The 20,205-nt window shown below is 32.1% G+C and overlaps 1 protein-coding gene across 3 annotated transcripts; it reads left to right on the top strand.

Annotated features, from left to right (window-relative positions):
- Nucleotides 1–149: 149 nt before the first annotated feature.
- On the top strand, nucleotides 150–17,508 carry LOC107931214 (beta-galactosidase 10). 3 transcript variants are annotated; one of them, XM_041082362.1, is made up of 20 exons: nucleotides 157–669; nucleotides 1,062–1,157; nucleotides 1,270–1,382; nucleotides 1,537–1,603; nucleotides 1,737–1,829; nucleotides 3,367–3,510; nucleotides 4,558–4,646; nucleotides 5,014–5,119; nucleotides 5,241–5,328; nucleotides 5,405–5,523; nucleotides 6,822–6,986; nucleotides 7,935–8,143; nucleotides 8,865–8,974; nucleotides 10,579–10,688; nucleotides 11,760–11,867; nucleotides 12,693–12,803; nucleotides 12,943–13,154; nucleotides 13,753–14,077; nucleotides 17,080–17,200; nucleotides 17,332–17,508. In XM_041082362.1, the coding sequence occupies exons 1-18, from the start codon at nucleotides 508–510 to the stop codon at nucleotides 13,919–13,921; spliced, it is 2,271 nt and encodes a 756-aa protein (XP_040938296.1). In that variant the 5' UTR covers nucleotides 157–507; the 3' UTR covers nucleotides 13,922–14,077; nucleotides 17,080–17,200; nucleotides 17,332–17,508. The 3 variants fall into 3 exon arrangements, with proteins under 3 accessions (XP_040938297.1, XP_040938296.1, XP_016718521.1); XM_016863032.2 differs by having other exon boundaries at nucleotides 17,080–17,508; XM_041082363.1 differs by lacking the exons at nucleotides 12,943–13,154; nucleotides 13,753–14,077; nucleotides 17,080–17,200; nucleotides 17,332–17,508 and having other exon boundaries at nucleotides 150–669; nucleotides 11,767–11,867.
- The last annotated feature ends 2,697 nt before the right edge of the window (nucleotides 17,509–20,205 follow it).

Raw genomic sequence — 20,205 nt, 5'->3', positions numbered from 1 at the left:
AATTCTTAAAAATACTTTTCCACAGTATTTCTCAAAAGCACTTTTTGAAAACATTATCAAACTGCCTTTAGAATCCTTGTTCTTTTACTCTGACAAGTTCTTTTTGACTGGATCTTCGCCTAATATATGATCAGATTGGATTTCTCTCCTTGAGACGATGTTGGATATATAGATTGTAAGCTATCCAAACAGTCGTCCAACACCTACTATCAGGATCAATTTGTTAGATATTTTGTCGGCAAAAAATAAAAAAAAGAAGAAAAGAAAACGCGGCAAATCTTCCCAGTTGTCCAGAGTTATCCACTACTCTTTCCCACATCCCACGCCTGCCTGTCACATTGGGTGTCTCTGCAGTCAGCAATGCCAACGCTTATGCACATGAATTCATCACTGTCACTGTCACTGTCACTCTCTCTTCTCTTCAGCCTTAATTCCTCTTTTCTATAAAACCTAAAACTCTTAAAGTCAAGCTCAAATCTAATAATATCCAGATTAAAACAAAAATAAATGAAGATCTTCCTCCTTTTTCTCTTGTTTTGTTTCTTTACTTCGTTGTTTAACTCTTGTTTCGCTGGCAATGTAACCTATGACCGCCGCTCTCTCATCATTGATGGCCAACGCAAGCTTCTCATTTCGGCTGCCATTCATTACCCCCGCAGCGTTCCTGCGGTAAGGCGGTTTCTTTTTCACTTTTATTTTACATACTTTACTCTTTCTAAAATGGCACAACCAATTTGCCAAATTTCTAATGGGATTTGATTCGTTCTTTTTGTTTTTAATTTCGTTTGGCTAGTTCTGGTGCACATTTGCATTTTACTACACTTTTTCCCATTCACTTTACTTAATACAAAGCTTCATTTCAATGCGGAAGTCATGTAATTGATGCGGTGTCACAATCTCTTCAACGATGCCAAGATTTTCCTAATCAACTTTCTTCATCCAATTTTGCTTCTTTCTCAGTTTAAGCAATTCACCTATTACTTGTTTATCCATTTTAATGGTTTCTTTGGAATGTACATTCTGAATTTTCATAAGCGTAATCTTTAACTGTAATGTGGCAGATGTGGCCAGGGCTGGTTCAAACAGCAAAGGAAGGAGGGGTTGATGTCATTGAATCTTACGTATTTTGGAATGGACATGAGCTTTCTCCAGGAAAAGTGAGTTTTCCAAATCTGTTGCATTGGTTTGTTGGACGAGTACTGCTCAAAATGTGACGTACTTTTTGTCGACGAAGCTCAAAGCTTCTGACCTTTGATTGTTAATTTGCAGTACAATTTTGAAGGGCGATACGATCTAGTCAAATTTGTAAAGATTGTTCAGCAAGCCGGGATGTATATGATTCTTCGAATTGGCCCCTTTGTAGCTGCTGAATGGAATTTTGGGTGTGTTTACATTTTTATCCTAGATTTTAAAATGATTAATGATGACGCTTGATGCCTGAAGTCACTGAATTAAACATATATTGATTTGATTATATTAAAGCATTAAGGAGCTATGCGTTCCTTGCTTGGATTAAATAAAATGTGTTTAATACAGGGGCGTACCTGCCTGGTTGCACTATGTCCCTGGAACTGTGTTTCGAACTGATAATGAACCCTTCAAGGTGAGAATTTGGATCTGTTGTTGTTCTAGTTTGGGGAATGGTGGCCCCTGTAGTTATCTATACGTTTATTGTTAAACTGTTAATTTCGTGCTTTACTGCTAACTTATTGAGTTGGTTGTTTTTTGTGGCCTAGTATTACATGCGGAATTTCACAACATTCATAGTGAACCTCATGAAGCAGGAGAAGCTTTTTGCACCGCAAGGAGGTCCAATCATCCTGGCCCAGGCAAGTACAATACTAAACTTGGAAGTGGCCTTTGAGAAATTTTCCTTTTCTGAACCTGCTGGTCTGAGCTGTGCACTAACCTGTGCTCCAGCCCCCTCCTTTATTTTTCATTTTATTACTTTCCGTTACATCTTTAATCACGATTAGCATGTATTAGTTTCAAATTTGTTGGATCATGCATATTTGATTGGTGATGATGGGTGCATTGAAATATCATGGACAAAATAAAAATGTAGGGAGCCAATTCTTTCAGGCATGATAAAATTACACGATGATTAAATTCGGTATCTTGTCTATGCCGCTACATTTGATGAGGAGTGTTATGTGATTACAAAACTCCCAAACAATTTTGGGGTATGCTAGGCACATTATATGACACAGGTCTCTCCACCTACAGAAGATTTGTTTAAGGTGGGATGCTCTCTTAAAATTTACCCTGCATGATAGGTATTATGCTTACATCTGAGGGTATGACGTGGTGATAAATTGATTAAATTTGTGCTATCATAGTGACTAATGGTTTGAGAAATTCGTTACTTGAGCAATAGAGAGGTTGTTAACTTTTGTTAACATTCATTTTCGTTTGTTCCACTTGAATAGAAAATCTATACATGGAGGGTCCTTTCCTCTAATCCTTTGACTCTAAGAGATGCTATGCTATAGCTTGAAATCCTTGAATTGTACTTTGTTCTTTTTGAGGTCACATTTTCATTTAAAAGTACAAATTCTAATTGCAATCAAATAACTTTCGAATTTCAATGTAAATCATGTAGTAATTTATGGAAGAAATCAATAAACAGACCAAACAAAGGATAAATAAAGAAAACAGAACCAACATAAAGTCGAACTAAAACATGTAGTGGACTTGAACTTGGGACATAAACATTCTAGGACTTCTTCCTCGCCATTGGGATGATTTGGTTATCAATGAAACAGTTCATTTTGCTGTTTCCATTTTTCATGAGTAAAATCTCACAGAAATATTATTTACGAATCTTCCATCCTTGAGTTTACGTGAAAGGAACAAGTATAATAACTCTAGGGGCATCTTCACAATTTTTACATTTTTGAAATTGTAAATCGAAGATACTATTGTGAGTTTTTTGAATCTAACCATGTCAATTATGACTTGTTTACTTAGAATGGTATTTTTCTTAGAAGAATATCCACTTTCTCAAGAAGTTCAGTTCGTTTAGATCACGCATGGTGTATGTTTTCCTTGAATAGATGTGTGAAAACGTTTAAGTGAATTCGTGAGATATTATTGAAAAAAATACTGGATAGCAGTCAACTTTCTAGTTATGCAGCCTGGGTTGATGTAAAGTTAGTGCTGATATATTGAAAGATTGACATATCAATAGTTCTTACCATAGAAAGAAGAATGCTGCATTAGTTTATGCTCATTTCTTTGCCTTTTCATTTTCAATTCCGCTTCTTGCTTGTAGCATCTTTTTATTATTTTTTTAATCAATTGATGTGCTCCCGGTTAATAGCAATTGCTGTCAGTGTACATTAAACATCGTCCTCTTAACTGCAGGTTGAAAATGAATATGGATATTACGAAAAATTTTATGGAGAAGGGGCAAAGCGTTATGTTACATGGGCTGCTAGAATGGCAGTTTCTCAGAATAATGGAGTACCTTGGATAATGTGTCAACAAGATGATGCTCCGGAACCTGTGGTGAGATTTTTTTCACTTTTAAGTTTTTCTTTCTAATGACAGATTCAGTCTTTATCCCTATTTTCTCTATCCATCAATCTGTTCATCCATTTTCACTTTCACATTATTTATTTAACTTAAATTTTCTGCCAAATGAATACAAATGAAGTATGATTCCTTCTGTTTGCATGTGTCCAATGTGTGCCATATTTTTTTTTCTATTATATTTTAAAATAAATTTCAGTCCCATAATTCTTCTGAATGGGCTAGGGTAAGATGCCAAAACCGATTACTTTTCATTATCTCATAATCTTGAATTCTCATAGTTCCTGAAAAGAAAAAGGCCTAAGCTGTTCCTTATTCTCCAGTAGACATTTATTTTTCTGTGATATTATAGGTTCGTTCATTTCATATCAATGTTGTTATGTTAAGAAGCCAAATACAGTATGCATTTATAAATTTAGCATTTCCTCCCATGAATAACTCTTAGAATCCACTCATGTCCAACAATTTCAGTTACTTTTCATATGGAAATCTTGTTTTCTCTGTTCTTATTTTCATTTTTTATTCCCTGCATGTATACATACTACATGGTTAAATATTATTTTTGTGAAAGGAAGAACTCATGTATAACAGTACATCCAAGGATATTAAAAACATAAAACTTGTCCTGCCAACCTCTATAGTCCATATTTTGGGATTCCGTGATATATGTAGGTGTACCTTTATCTATGGCCTATAAGCACTCATTAGCTATTTGCATTAAAACAGTCGGCATAGACTAATAGGATCAAATATGCATTCATTATATACATGCTACTAGGGTAGCAGCTATATGGTTGTGTTGAGTTGATTTTCTGGATTATTAAGATTCAGTGTCTACTATATTCTCTATTATAACAACTTTGTGCTTCTTGCTTCAGGTTTTATGTTGTCTAAAATTTTAAATTGGGTCATGGTTGCTTGCAATAAAAGAAAATGTTCAGAGCTATTGCTTTTATTTATTACATGATAAAAAAACTTATCTATTTAGCATAAAGTAACCATATCGTTTCTTCTATGTTGCAGATTAATACTTGTAACTCCTTTTACTGTGATCAATTCACACCTAATTCTCCAAACAAGCCCAAAATTTGGACTGAAAATTGGCCTGGATGGTAATATTTTAATTTATTGTTTGTTTCAGTTGATTAGTTTCATGTTGGATGTGTTCGGTAATCTTGCATATCAAATATGATTTTGTTTTTTTCTGATGATACATAATCTTATAGAAGAAACATAAAGCTTTAGAGCAACGGGAACCTTTTGATAACCACGCTTATTACGTGTTTGACTGGAACTATCTTGCTTTCAAATATGTACTTTATATTGAGGGGCGTTTCCTTCACAATTCTTTTTTCTTTAGGGTTCTATTTCCTTGTATTTTCGATTAATAACCTGGATATATGGTTCTTTGTGTGCGTGCGTTTTATGATCATCTGATTTCGGTTCAGTTTTGCTGCAATCAGTATTTTGCTTTTTCAGGTTTAAAACATTTGGGGCAAGAGACCCTCACAGGCCAGCAGAAGATGTTGCTTTTTCTGTTGCTCGATTTTTCCAGAAAGGAGGAAGTGTACATAATTACTACATGGTGTGCTAGTCAATCCTAGTGTCAGATATCTTTTTGAACGCATGTAGTTAACTTATTTCTTAATGTGTTACTTGGTCATTTTGTTCCTTAGCATTTACTTTTTTTTGTTTCTGTCGTGTAGTATCATGGTGGAACAAACTTTGGTCGAACATCAGGTGGACCTTTCATTACAACAAGTTATGATTATGAAGCTCCAATTGATGAGTATGGTAAGCTGTTTTAATGGTATCTGTCAGTAAGTGTATTCTCTTCCAGAGTATTTAAATATTTGGTGGGTTCTTTTAGGGTTACCTAGGCTTCCAAAATGGGGACACCTAAAGGAACTCCATAAAGCTATAAAGTTATCTGAGCATGCATTGCTAAAGAGTGAACCGACTACTTTATCACTAGGTCCTTCACAAGAGGTAAGCTTTCCTTCTTTACAACTTTTTCCGCATAACATTTGAGATGACATTTTTCTTTCGCTGGGATTTTGTTAGTAAATCATATTTGCATATTCAGGTAAGTCTTGTTGCTTTTACGGTTAAACAACTTTTATGTGTTAACTTTTATCCCTTAAATTGTTATAAGCTCAGTCGTCACCTTGTACTCATCTTCCAATTTGAAATATCTTTTTAGATTCATTTAAACTTAAAAAGACAACATAAGTACATATTAGAAAATTATTGAGTTCTCCAAATCATACCGTTTAAACATTTGCAACATTTTAGTCAAATTTCCTAGTATAGCAATTACCTGATTTCTAAATTGTTTTGATTACCAGTTAGTTTCAGATAACAGTATTTCTCTCCTAATCTACTATCATTGTTGCTCTTCCTAAGTACTACTCCACCTCTTTGGTGCTCACCTCTTCATGTGGGGGCAGATCACCAACTTTAAAGTTCCCCTTTACTTCTGTCTTTTCACTTTTCTAAAGAGGTTTGGTGGCAGTTGCTACCTTACCTCATTCATAAAGAACTTCCCTTCATGAGAGTAAAAAAATTGTTTTGAGTTCAAGAAAACCCCCTTTTATAAGAATCTTAAACATCCCTTCTGTGATTGTTGCTTTTGATGTTTTTGTTAAAATGTAGCCTTTGCTCAGAGGCACTGGGGAAAAAAAGGTTTTTCAGGGAAATTGAAACCTTGAAGACACAAAACATAATATGAGACAGTCAATTTAGAATTTGAAACAACAATTTGTTTTCACAAAATCTTTTGATGCTAACAGCTAGGTCAAAAAGTACTATTTCACCAAAATATCAATCCTGTAATATACATTTTTAATCAGCCAAATTTACCTGGACATTAAGTAGATTCTCAATTTAGAATCTCTGATACGAGAATTTGTTTAGCTAGGTCAAAAAGTACTTTTTCACCAAAATGTAAATCCTGTAACCTGCACTCTTAATTAGATAAATACTCAGGACATTAGGTAGCTGCTTGATAAGAACAGCACATATTTAAGTCATTTTCGGGACAAGAGTAGAAATTTTGATTATATTGTGATAGGTAGCAAGATGCTAGAATGTCTTATGTCATTAATCCCGTTTAGTTAACATATTTGAGTTACTTGTTTTCTCCTTTAGTTTTTGTTGTCTTGTTTCCATGTTATTCTAAAATGTGGCATTATCGCAGATATCTAAAACTTACTCTGTGTGTTAATGACTCAATTATTCTATTCTTTTGATTTACTTTTGTTATCTGAACAACCACTTCACTGCAGGCTGATGTTTATGATGATGGTTCAGAAGTATGTGCTGCCTTTCTTGCTAACCTGGATGATAAAACTGACAAGAATGTAGTGTTCCGGAATGTGTCATATCACCTGCCTTCATGGTCGGTCAGCATTCTGCCCGACTGTAAGAATGTTGTGTTTAACACGGCAAAGGTAAATTTTCATTTTTTTTTCAAAAAAATTATTTATACACATCAATGTCTGAACATTCATCAATTGCCTGTAGTGGCAGATCTTGACATTTATATATACACACATATATATATTTCTTTTTTCTTTGTGGGGGGTGGGGGGTGGGGGGCAATTACAAGATTAAATTGCTTAAGAAAAAAGTTGCGATCTCATAGAACATGTTCTTGTTATAATTTTTGACTGAATTCGTTGCAAACATATCTACTTTGCTGTTATTTTCATGCACACATATATACCTATATATAATATATACCATTTTTGCTCTCTTAATCTTATTTCCTAGAATAAACAATTTTTTTTTCTTTTTGAGTTTCCTGACTTGGGATGTAACGAATTTAATTTTTTAAACAAGCTAATATATATTTTAGCCATAGAAAATAAAAGGGTTCTTGTTCAATATTCAAAACTTAGCAAAGATAAGGAATTCTCACATGCATAAAAGATGGGAAACTTTGTAAAACTAGCATGTATATATATATATATTTTCTAGTTATGGATTTGGAGTTGAAAATTGAAGAAGACAAGCACAGGGCGGCAAAGATATAAAAAAATCCAACCTTTCAATACTCTTAGTAGATGTCTTGTAGTTTTGTAGAAAAGGCTAATATTTAGAAAAATCAGTTCTAAGTTCACAGAACATATGACAGTGACTTGAATGACAAATTGATTAATTTGAAGAGTTTAAAAACAAAAATTGGTCAAATAAAAAAAAAACAATTTAATTTTACTTTTTTTTTAGTCTATAATGTATAAATTTATTTTGAAGGGACCAGTATGAATTTATATGTATATATATATTCATATATATGTGAAGAATTGTCAAAATTTTGGGTGTGGGGGAGGTGGGAGGGGGCATGGGCCCCTCTTGCTCCAAAAAAAGCTCAGCCTCTGATTGCTATATGTCAACAGGTAGGTTCACAGGCATCTCTAGTTGAAATGATGCCCGAGGAGTTGATGCCATCAGTCACGTCCCCAAGTAAAGGCTTGAAAGCTCTTAAATGGGATGTGTTTGTGGAGAATGCTGGAATCTGGGGAGTAGCTGACTTTGCCAAAAATGGTTTTGTGGATCATATAAATACCACGAAAGATACTACTGACTACCTCTGGTATACCACCAGGTTTGTATTTCTCTGTGGAACTGGCTAAACTTGTCTTTCAGAGTTCAATAGGATTTGGATGACTAAATGATTGATAAATCGGCATGAAGGGGCATGCCTTAAAGTAGAAGCGTGTCATGTTGTTCCACCATCATTGGCTTAATGATATGGATCTTTGGTGTTTATAGATTTGTGAATTTACTCATTTTATCTCCCATCACCTGATTATCATCGCTTGATAGTGGTTCAATGTTTCTACTAGCTATGGAGGTTATAACTTATAGGTGCCCGATACTGCCTCCCCCCCCCCCCGAAGAAGGAATCATGCTGATATAGTTGTGGTACAGTGTCTTATAGTATTAATTATGGGTGCTATATGGTTAACAAGGATTCATAAAACTGAATTGCATGTATTTGGAGCTCTGGCCTTTCTAAGCTTATAGTTAACATAAAAAAAAGGAACCATATGAGAAATCAGTGTTATGCTAATTTTATAATTCTTTTCCCAATTAAAATCTTCTTGCTGTGGTATGTATTTCATAACTTTGAAACCTTCTTTCATTTGAGAAGCAAAGTTTCTTATCTATACTATAGTATCTGAGATATAGAGCTCTTCTGGTATGCTAACTTGATCCAAATTCAACTTGGTTTTGGAGTGTGCATATGCCTTTAGTAAGTCTTGGTTCTGTGATATTGTAATATAGCCTTACCAGCTTATAGTATGAGTATCCTTGAATTGCAGTATAATTGTTGGTGAAAATGAAGAATTTCTGAAGAAGGCAGGCCGTCCAGTCCTCCTTATTGAGTCAAAGGGGCATGCTCTTCATGCTTTTGTGAATCAAGAACTCCAAGGTTATTACTGGTGTTCCTAAATGTCCTTTCTTGAAATACTATCTTATAATAAAATTATTGATAGGCATGTCAATATGCAATTTTCATCTTGTGTACTATCACCCCTACTCTCAAATTTTGCACTTCTCCATTTTCTGGTCTGAATAGACAATTTAATTTAAATTAAGTTTTATTATTCACTTCTCATTGTTCCGTGAGCAAGTCAGACTTTTGGAGTCAGAATTCATGCTTGATGCTGAAGGAAAGTAGAATGAACATTTCTAGGACCTAGTTGTTACCACACCCCAAATCCCACATTTGGAATTTCTGAGGATCCCGTGGTATATTTATAGAGACTTGATACTTGTGAGATGATTTTTGTGTATTGTGCGCTTTGGGTCTTACTATTTTTGTCTACAGAAGTTGCCTACAAGTTAGATACAAATCTCTACATATATATGATAGTGGATTCTAACAAATTCTCAATGTGAGTTTTGGGGAATCATACTACATGCCTTGAATTTGTTTTTCATGTTTTTCTATTGTTGTCACCTTAGCAGAAGTACCTTTGCCTCTATAGTCTATAGTTTGGATCTGCCTTGACTGCAGGCTCCATTATTGATATATATTTATACTTGAGTGCCATGAATCTCATGACTTTAATATTTCTTTGTGATAATAACATGATAGGAAACACCTTAAATTGGGTGTAAGTTTCATTTCTCTTCTCTGGCTTAGTTTTCTTTTAGGGACTAAGAACAAACAACCCAGATCAGCATAAGAACAAACAACCCAGATCAGCATGCTGGAAACTTCAATTGCCATAAGTAGCTTCATATGTCATATGGTTTTCCAGCTTTGGTTTTCTATTTTTAGGATAATTTCACTGTCATAGCCTCTAGGAAAAACTTTTTACTATTTTACAACACTAGGGTTTAGGATTCCAAAACTGACTTTTAACCATTTCAACAATGAAACTAATTATGGTGGTGGTGGTCATTAATAATTGTTTCTTTGCTGTATATGGTGGTCCACTGGACTTGAGCTATAGCTGCTATATATTGGGAGGTGATTCTGTCGGTCCACTGGACTTGAGCTATAGCTGCTATATATTGGGAGGTGATTCTGTCCTATCTCCAAGGTTTGAACTTGAGACATTCAAGTTGTCAACTCCAAGTTGCAAGGGTGTCCCATTGGAGATGATGGCTCTGCAGCATTATTCAGGGCTCCAGATTCCACATGGAAATTTCACAATCAATATGATGTGCTTTGCTTCTGATATGACTTTGTCATTTCTTTCATGGTTGTTGATTGTTGAAAGCATGTTTCTTTAAAACCTAACTGATCATTAAAGACCGAGCAAATGGCTGTAGATGGCATATAAGTAATATTTTCCCATCATAAGTTCCACTATAACCTAATGTTTAAAGTGGTTCCTATTAATACATGCATATATACCCGTGCACCAACAAAGATTCTCTTTTCCTTTTAGTTAATGGATATTGTTGATTGATTTATTTTGCAAGTTATAAATTGAACAACATTGTATTTCCCCAAGTTTGCTATTGGTCTATCACGTGGAGATAATTGTAATAAATTTTTTAAAAAATTCCGGCATTTTACAGGTAGTGCTTCTGGAAGTGGCTCACATTCTCCCTTCAAATTTGAGAGTCCAATTTCTCTCAAGGCGGGAAAGAATGAAATTGCACTGTTAAGCATGACAGTGGGCCTACAGGTTAGTTATTCTTAAAACACATTCTTGCTTGCATGTTTGTTTAAGTATTCCAATATTTGTTTTGAGTTCCATGGCAGCAATGCTGGTTTTCACTTATATGATAGGCTTTGTTTCCTTGCTGCCCTCTTCTTTCAAATTTTAGCATCATGTTGATTGGTTGTTAAAATTTTACTAGATATTCTAGTTATCCATGGTTCTTCCTTCTCTTCAACTAATTTGAAACATGCAGTACTGAAACTTTAAAAGGCTAATCTGCATCAAATCTAATTGTTGGGTAATTTAAGAAGACATTTTTGAACTTTTTTCCACATATCTTTCTTGCCGCTTTAATGAGTGAATTTCCCTTGGACCAAGTTTATAGGGCTTTTAACAAGCAAAAGCTTGGCCGTGCAGTTCTTACCTCTCTTTAGGAGAGATGAGGCCCCCTCCTTCCTTCAGCTTCCACATAACTACCCAAAAACAGGGTATTAGGAACCTTAGGCAATTTTCTATATTCTCTCGAGCTGATTCTGACTCCTCTGCCTATGCATACGGGTGATCCTCTGATGTTTTAAACAGCTTATCTTCAATATGAATCTGTTTTATTCGGACCACTTGATAGACACAAAACCTTTTTTTTTGAGATTTGTCATTTTATTTCTTGCTTATAAGCATGAGTGAAGTATGAAATTATCTATAGAGTCCATAAGCACTGTAGGATGTTTTCTTGAACTTTTTCTTCTATCTGAATTCTTCAAGTTTCGGCTGATTTGTCAACCATGTTGAGTCTGATTTGGGTCCTATTCTGGTGACTATATGTGGATCCTAAACTGGATATAGAATGGATCATTAGTGGCTAATAGCGAAATATCTTGATTCTCCTTATCTGTCCCCATCCCACATCTGATCTTGGGCTTTTAAATTGCTATATTTTTTATATATGTAATCATGTTCACGAGCAAGTTAGAATTGATAATTCTCGTTCCTTCTATAATTTTACTAGTTGTATAGCTTTGTACAATTTGCCTTGGGACTTTGTATTTTTTTTCAGTCATGATATGCTTTTGAAAGTCAGACTATTCCTGGTTTTAGAATGCAGGAGGGTTATATGAATGGGTAGGAGCAGGACTAACAAGTGTCAAGATCGAGGGGCTCAACAATGGAACAATGGATTTATCTATGTCTAGATGGACCTACAAGGTATTTGGCTTTATTGAGTTTGGGCGAGAATAATCTCTCATATTTTATTTGATTGTCAGTCTTTGAAAGTGCAAAACTATATTTTTTTTTATTTAATTTGCAAAGCTGTATATTGGATTGAAATTTGTTGGGATAATAGTCGGTTAGACCCTTGAATATTTTGACCATTTAGGCTTCGAATAGATTTTCTTCCAAAACTTGCTAGGATGTTCTCCATCAGTGGTATTTTCAAATTGGTCTCAAGCTTGAATAATTCATCAGTCTTTGGCATAAATTTAGTCTTCTAATACTTTGAGAATTTTCAATAGTCGATTATAGTCAGTTCTACAATTTTAGATTCTGCTAATCTTGCGCTAAGAAAGAGACAACACAGCCGAGTCTAGAAGCTGGAAATTGCTGAAAATGTCAAACAGAACAGATCTAGAGTTCTGTTTATCATATTTCACTGTTTAAAAATAAGATAAAATTGTCGCATTATTACGTTAAAACCTAGATTTTTTTTATGCTATGGCAAAGTAGCTGTACAATTATAGTGCTTAATGCTAGTAATCTAATTTAAGCAAGGTGGGCTGTCCAGCTAGCTAAATATCACATATTAATAAAGCGACTTGATTTGAGCCCTGTAATCCTTGATTTATTCTTAGACTATGCATCATATTCAAAACAGTGAAAAGCTAAGGTTGATGTGGCCGTAGGTTCAAAGAATTTGTTTCCGAAAGGAATCATCTCTTATCTTCCTAAGCCTTGGAAGGGCTAGAATATCTTATTAGTTACAGCCTTTAAAACTCTGAAAGCCTTTTTCTATCCTTGTTATGCTCTATGCAGATTGGATTGCAAGGAGAAAACTTGAGTATATACAAACCAGACGGTTTGAATAGCATAAATTGGGTGTCAACCTCAGAACCACAAAAAAATCAGCCTTTGACATGGTACAAGGTAAAAGGCTCTTATTTCCAGGTCAAATTTAATTTTGGATAAATATTTTTTGCAGCTAAATACTTAATTGCTTAATCTACCATTGTTCAACATTGAAAGAAAAAGCAAGGAAAGAACTGAAGTATTTAAGCTTTGACAGGTTGTTGTGGATCCTCCATCAGGGGATGAACCAGTTGGTCTGGATATGATTCATATGGGAAAAGGTCTAGCATGGTTAAATGGAGAAGAGATTGGAAGATACTGGCCAATAAAAAGTTCTGAACATGAGAAGTGTGTAGAGGAGTGTGATTACAGAGGAAAATTCTTCCCAGACAAATGCCTTACTGGTTGTGGAGAACCAACACAAAGATGGTAAGCCCAGTCAGAGATGATTAAAACTACTCTTCTTCTGAACTCAGACTTCACACTAAATGCATTAAATAAATGGTGTTAGTAATATAATTTCCTTGACCATAGAATTTTTTATTGAGAAAAAACTCACAAAAGCATGGCTGGGGTTGATATACCAAAAGGGTTATATTGACAAACGTAGGAATATTTGCCAAATCTTTCAGGTATCCAAGGTTAAGAAATTTCAATTATTGATCAACCATGTTAATAGATCATGTTATATTATTTTTTGGTCTATTTATCGGTAATACATTAGTTATTCAAGGCAATTTACATGTGTTTGTGTTTTCCATTTTAGTTTATCAATAATCGGTGAAATTGAAGCCACCAAGTTATCGTTTTTCTATTTTATTGACTTAAAGCTAGACTAAAATTGTGAAATTTTAAGATACGTCATCACTCATTGACCCTTGCATACTCTTATCACCATATTCTACTTTGAATATGTTACTTCCCTTAAAAGGCTTCCTTTTTATTCTCCAGACTTCGTCCAAAAAAAAAAAGAAAAGAAAAGCTTTCTTGGAGGAGTGATTAAAAATGTGTTTTTGCCATTAACCAGGTACCATGTTCCCCGTTCTTGGTTCAAGCCATCTGGAAACATTTTGGTTATCTTTGAGGAGAAAGGTGGAGATCCAACAAAAATTACGTTCTCCAAACGCAAAATATCAGGCCTATGTTCTCTCATTGCTGAGGACTTTCCTATGGTAGACCAGGCGCCAGTACGTTAAGGTGGAAGTGGAAAATCGGCTGCCCATCTGAAGTGCCCCAAAAATTCTTTGATTTCTAATGTGAAATTTGCTAGCTTCGGAAATCCTACAGGAAAGTGTGGGTCTTACAGCAAGGGGGAGTGCCATGATCCTAACTCAACATTGGCAGTCGAAAAGGTAAGGTTACTCCAACTTCAGCTGTATAAGTGGATGAAGAACCATAGATAATACTAGTATACCTTTCACCCAGGACGTGTGAGCAAACAACCTATTTAAAATATAGGTTTGAATATAGTATATAATAAATAATTAAAAGGTAAGGTTTGGAAATAGTTAATAATAATGTATATAATATGTATGGAATTAAAATAAAAAATAAATTAAATTGTGAGTAAAACAAAATTTAAACACATAAATACATCATATTAAGAAAATTAAATACATTACAATTATTTATTATGATGTTATATTAATATTAAGCTAACTTGTGACACCAACTCAATTAATTATCAATATATATAATTGATGGAGATAATAAAGTATGCATAATACAATTAAAATTTAAATATTAGGTCAAAATAAAACTTTGTTTTAGTGTTAAAGTTAACTGTTTATTCACCCAAATGGAATGGGTTTAAATTTCACAATATGTAACTTTTTATTGGTTTTTATAAAAAATGAAAAAGATTAAAGTAATCTTAAATAATATAATTTATTTTAAATATGAATGATTATTTTTGTAACTTTTTAATCGAGTAAGTGCTCGATTGATAGTGACATTATCAGATTTTTAAATAATAGTATAGATACACTATGCATGTAAGAAAATATCTTTTAAAAGTTAATGATTATTTTTGGTGCAGTGATAAAAAAGTTTGTTTATAAATCCATTGAAGACGTCTTCAAAATTTAGATATGTTAACTTTGCAATGTTAAAATAACAATAGTAATCATCTAACAGGAAAGATAAATTAGTCTCTTTTCACGCATATGTGTATGAAAACTATGTGCTTAAAACACCAATAAATGTTTAAAATAATATATAATAAATAATAAAATTTATGGTTTGAAATTAATTAGTAATATCACATGAAAGATGTACGATATGGCAAATAAAAAAATAGATTAATAGATTAAGTTGTGAGTAAAACGAAATTTAAGCATGTAAACAAATCAGATTAAGAATACTAAATGCGATATTATTGTTTAACCAATGTTATTAATCTTTAGTTAATGTTGAGTTTAACTTGTGATAGAAACTCAATCAATAACAATATTATCAATATAAGTATACCTATAACAAGTGTATGTACGTAGAAATTACGTGTTTAGAATATACATATGCGATATGTACATTATTACAATGAAAAAAATTAGAATTAATTGTTAGTAAAATGAAATTTAAAAACAAAAATACATCAGATTAAAAATATTAAATACACTATGGTTGTCTATCATAGTGTTGTATCAATCTTGAGTTGATATCGAGTTAATTTGTAATACTAACTCAATCAATAATATTATTAGTATATATAATTGATGGAGGTATTAAGATATGCATAATACAATTAAAATGTAAATATTAGATTAAATAAAGCTTTATTTTAGTGGTAATTTCTCATTTGTTTTTATAGAAAATAAAAGAACTAAAGTAACCTCGAAAAGTATAACTTATTTTAAACACGAAAGGATAGTTTCATAAATTTTTTAATTGAGTTAGTTCTTGATTGACTCGTGACACCAATTCTGTTAGATTTAGTAGGTGGCAGAAAGCATTTTATATAAAAATTACTTTTTAAAAATTTACTTAATAATTATTATTGGAGTAGTGGTAAGAACTTGTTTATGAATTCATTGAACACGTTTTTGGAACTTAAATATATTAGTTTTAGTTCATTTATTTAAAAATTGTATAAAAGTATGAAAAAAAATAGCCATCAAAATAATATATAATCCTTTAATAGAAAAGATGAATTAGTCTTTTTCCAAATTAATTGATATCTGGTTAATTTAAGACATCAACTTGATTAGCGACTTAGATAATAGTAGATTAATCTTTTTAAGAAAATTATATTTTCTAAGATAATGTCGTTGATTGTGTTAATATATCAAGTTAATTCAATCTTTAATTTTTTATTAATTAAATTATATTTACGTATTTAATATTTTCTTACAATTTAAACTATTTTTTTAATTTTTGTTTTATACGTATTGCATATGTTATTATAATTAAATTTAAACCATACGTTTTATTTTATTATGTATTAGAGATTATCCGAATTATAAATACGCGGTTTTATATACATACGCTGTGATAAAAATATTAATATTTTTTAGGATAGTGGTAGGTTTTAAAAGGGAAAAGGGTGTTGGTTTCTTAAACAGTGGAGAGAAAAGTAAAAGAGTGGATGATTTTTTCTATAAAAATATAATATGTAAATTTTCATTATATAGTTTCACTTTTATGTATGCTATTATCTGAGTGAGATTTTTAAGGGGAAGAGGTTTTTGATAAGTAAATGGAGTTACTTAACTTGTGACTCGGTTAGTATTATTTATATATTAGATTATGATATACTCACAATGTATGCTAAGAAAGAAACATTTATGACATAGGGTGAAATAGTAAAATTAAAGCTATAACTACTATGGTTTTTAGGTTTAAATTCTTTGTATATATTTTAGATTTAAATTGATTTTTGGATTTTTGGTCGTTTTTCAATTAAGTTGGTGTCTAAATTGGTGTCTAATTGATTTATGATATCAATTTATTTAGAGGCTTAAATATGGTATAGATAGATATAGACAGTGTACATATTGCCATTTCGCTTATCCCAAAAGTTTAGGTTATCGCCTCTCCGCATAGCCATAAGTCATGTGCATGTAATGTCCAATTACTCAAGGAATCAACCGTAGCCAAGAATTTGCAAAATATTAGAAAAGTTTGCAAAACATTAGAAAAGTTGGCAGCAGAATCTGGTGCCAAGGAGTTTGTATAAGACTAATAGTTGGACTTAAGAATGTCCGAGAAACTAAGTCAACTAAGCTGTGATTGCAGATAAGCCCGTAATCTAGGTGATTATTTATAGTCATGTTCAGTGAACACACTTATCTGCGTATAGTATTAATGCATATTAATTAACACTATTTTTTCCTTCCTAATGTTCTGTGCACGGCAGGTCTGCCTGGGTAAGAATGAGTGTGCCATAGAACTAACAGAAGAGAACTTCGATAAGGGCTTGTGTCCTGGTACTACTAAGAGACTTGCAATTGAAGCAGTTTGCAGCTAAAGTTACCCCGGTATATGTTCCGACACAAATGTTTTGGCTGCTTCCTGAAGAAGGAAACGGAAGAAAGCGTTTTCTTTCGGGTACGAGCTGTGTTTTATTTCCTCAACATGATGCCCCTAATTTTACTTTCCTTTTGCTCAGGTACTTTTTGTCCTTTGAGGTGTTTGCGAAAATTCAAGAGCATAGATAGACTTAGCTCTTAATATGTGGAATATTCGTTTTTGCTTTTAAATATATCGATATTGGTCAAGCATTTGGCAAATGTCACAAAATTTATTTAATTTTACACAGTTTTATATATAATTTATATTAATTTAATCCGTCTAGAGTTCCATGTTTTATTTACGAGATTGTGTAATAAAGTAGCTTTAGGATTTGATACATTTAAATATTCAAATAAATTGTTATATCTTATGAAATAAAGATAAACGAGAAATTGATAGAGCAAAAGAGAATCATAAAATTTATTGATCATGTTTATATTGTTTTTATAAAGTTTATATTTATAGGCATAAGAAGCATATATAACATAAAAGATTACTTCTAATAAACCTTAGAGTCTTAATGTATATTAAATTTATCTTGATGGATATTCATTTAATAATAAAATATTTATAATATTCTTCTTTATATGTTTTTTTGATAGATAATGTGTTTTATTAAAAACAAAACTAGTAAAATCTAGTAGGATAAAACTTCGGTCAAGGAAAAAAGTGTATAGGGTATATTTACTCCCCTCATGATAACATAATATGATATCTCAAATTCTACGTGTCCTAATATTGGATATTAATTTTTCAAATGATCACTTGAACGACCTTGTTAAGTATTTATATCATCATTTCTTTGAAAGTTATGAGTGAGAATTTTTTGGGAGAACATATTTTTGTCTCTTCAAGAGTTTCAATAGTAATAATAATAAACTTTAATCGTAGTCTATTTATACCAATACATGCTCAAATAAATTCATATAAATATTTACACAATTGTATGAAACAATTTCTTGGGAATTTGTGTATGCTTCTAGCATTTTAAATTCTTTAAGGATTTTAATATAAACTTCTACAATATATATTGTAACAATAATCATAAGACGCACGTCAAGTATAAATTGTCAGAATAATAAGATATCTAAAGTCATCCACAAAAAAAGAATATTTTTCATAATCAATGTCAGGACTTAGCGAAAACTTCATATTTTTTATTTTGTTTTCGCAAGACTAATCATTTGAATCTCACTGGCTTTATATCGTTAAATGTTTAGAGTCTCAGTCCAGAAACTTTATGAATTTAATTTTACTTGAATTGTGTTTTTTCATTTTAGCCAATGTGTTTCATGTTTATATTTCTTGACAAATTGATTCAAGATCTTCCTTTTCTTTCATTATTTTATCAATAGTATTGCATGCGAAACCGTTGTAGACAACTTTTCATTTTAATTCCACATTATCTCGTATGCATAGCTTATCGAGATTTTTTATTTTCATCATTTTCATATTTAGATATCTGAATCTCTTTTGGAGTATTAATAATTAGTTATGTCTTGGTTCTCTTTAGGAGTACATGTTTCCATTATATGATCATCTTGGTTTAGTATTTTTTTTTACGAGAGCTTTTTTGGAATCAATCAATTTATCATGCTTTAGGCATGCAACACTTTCATTTATTCTAATAGGTTGTTCTACTTAGATTTCAACACATTAGTTGGTATATAACACTTGACATTCTTATTAGGTCAATAAATACATCTTATCTGTTAACTTGCAATAAAGTGAAACCTTATTTTGAAATTTTGGTTCAAATTACTTTCTCTGAGGATTTAATTACTTTCTTTGAGGATTTAGATAATGATAACTCATCGCAATTAATGATTTCATTCAACTGTTATTTCTCTCTCCCTAATGTTGAAAAACTATCAAATTAAAATAGTAATCACCAAATCATATCATAATTAAATTTTCAATTCATTCAAGACATTTAATAATACAATAAGATTAATAATTAATATATATTCTCAAATTTCTTCGAATATCCATTTTGTGCATTGTGGTGGAGCAACTTAAACATATCTTGCACACTCAAATTTTTTTTAAAAATGGGCTTGTAATGGCCTAAATTCAAGGTTATCGGAACAATGGTTTTGTAACCATAGATCCGATTTAAAGAGAAATTTATTTCAATATTTTTGCTTGAAAATTGATATGATAGGAAAATCGTATGAAAATATTGATAGGAAAATTTTATCGATTTAGTGATTAGATAGAAAAAGAAATTATTGAAGAAATTGGGTAAAAACAAGGTATCGAGACCTCTATCTCGTAAAACCGAGTCAAAAATAATTTTATAAATATTTATGAAATGTTATTAATGTGGTATTAAAATTTCGTTAGGAAATTTTAATGTTTGGGTAGTCAATTAAATGAAAAAGACTAAATTGGAATAGGTGTAAAAGTTGCTAGAATGATTAAATAGCTTAAAAGTCTAATGAGAAAGGATTTAAAAGGCAATTAGACCCAAAATTTATTTGGGCTGGACGGCAAGGGTATGAAATCAGCAGAAAAATTGATAAATTAAGGGTAAAATTGAAATATTGCAAAATTAACTAAATAAAACTAGGACTAAATAGGAAATATCTAGATTTCTCTTCATTTCTCTTCAATTCCAGCAGCTAAAAACGCCATAGGAGGGTTCTTTGAGCTGGTATTTCATAATTTTTGCACCAAATCCAGAAGATTCAAATACAAAGCTAGATCGAGGAAAGGAAAAAGTTCGGGATTAGTAGATTTTTACTGTTTACAAACAAGTATCAAGGTAAGTTCGTGTAACTTGAATTATATTCTTAAATGCTTGAGATTGTATGTTATTGATGTGAATATGATTTGAGTGTTCATTGTATGAAAATTAATGAAACATTGATATATTTGATAAAATGGGAAGAAATCCCGTTTGAATGAAAGGAAAATTCGATGGATTTCTGAAAAGGAATTGACGGTAAAAAGGATCTAGCCCGGACGG

Source organism: Gossypium hirsutum, chromosome A12 (genome assembly GCF_007990345.1).
Source record: "Gossypium hirsutum isolate 1008001.06 chromosome A12, Gossypium_hirsutum_v2.1, whole genome shotgun sequence".
Classification (NCBI taxonomy): domain Eukaryota; kingdom Viridiplantae; phylum Streptophyta; class Magnoliopsida; order Malvales; family Malvaceae; genus Gossypium; species Gossypium hirsutum.
This window is presented reverse-complemented; position numbering and strand designations above follow the sequence as displayed.

Bases quoted from the DNA above. Each gene is read 5' to 3' on its own strand.
- LOC107931214 (XM_041082362.1), top strand. From the start codon at position 508: ATGAAGATCTTCCTCCTTTTTCTCTTGTTTTGTTTCTTTACTTCGTTG. The intron at 8,975-10,578 runs GTTATTACTGGT...GGCATTTTACAG, and splicing joins TGTGAATCAAGAACTCCAAG to GTAGTGCTTCTGGAAGTGGC. The intron at 13,155-13,752 runs GTAAGCCCAGTC...GCCATTAACCAG, and splicing joins GGAGAACCAACACAAAGATG to GTACCATGTTCCCCGTTCTT.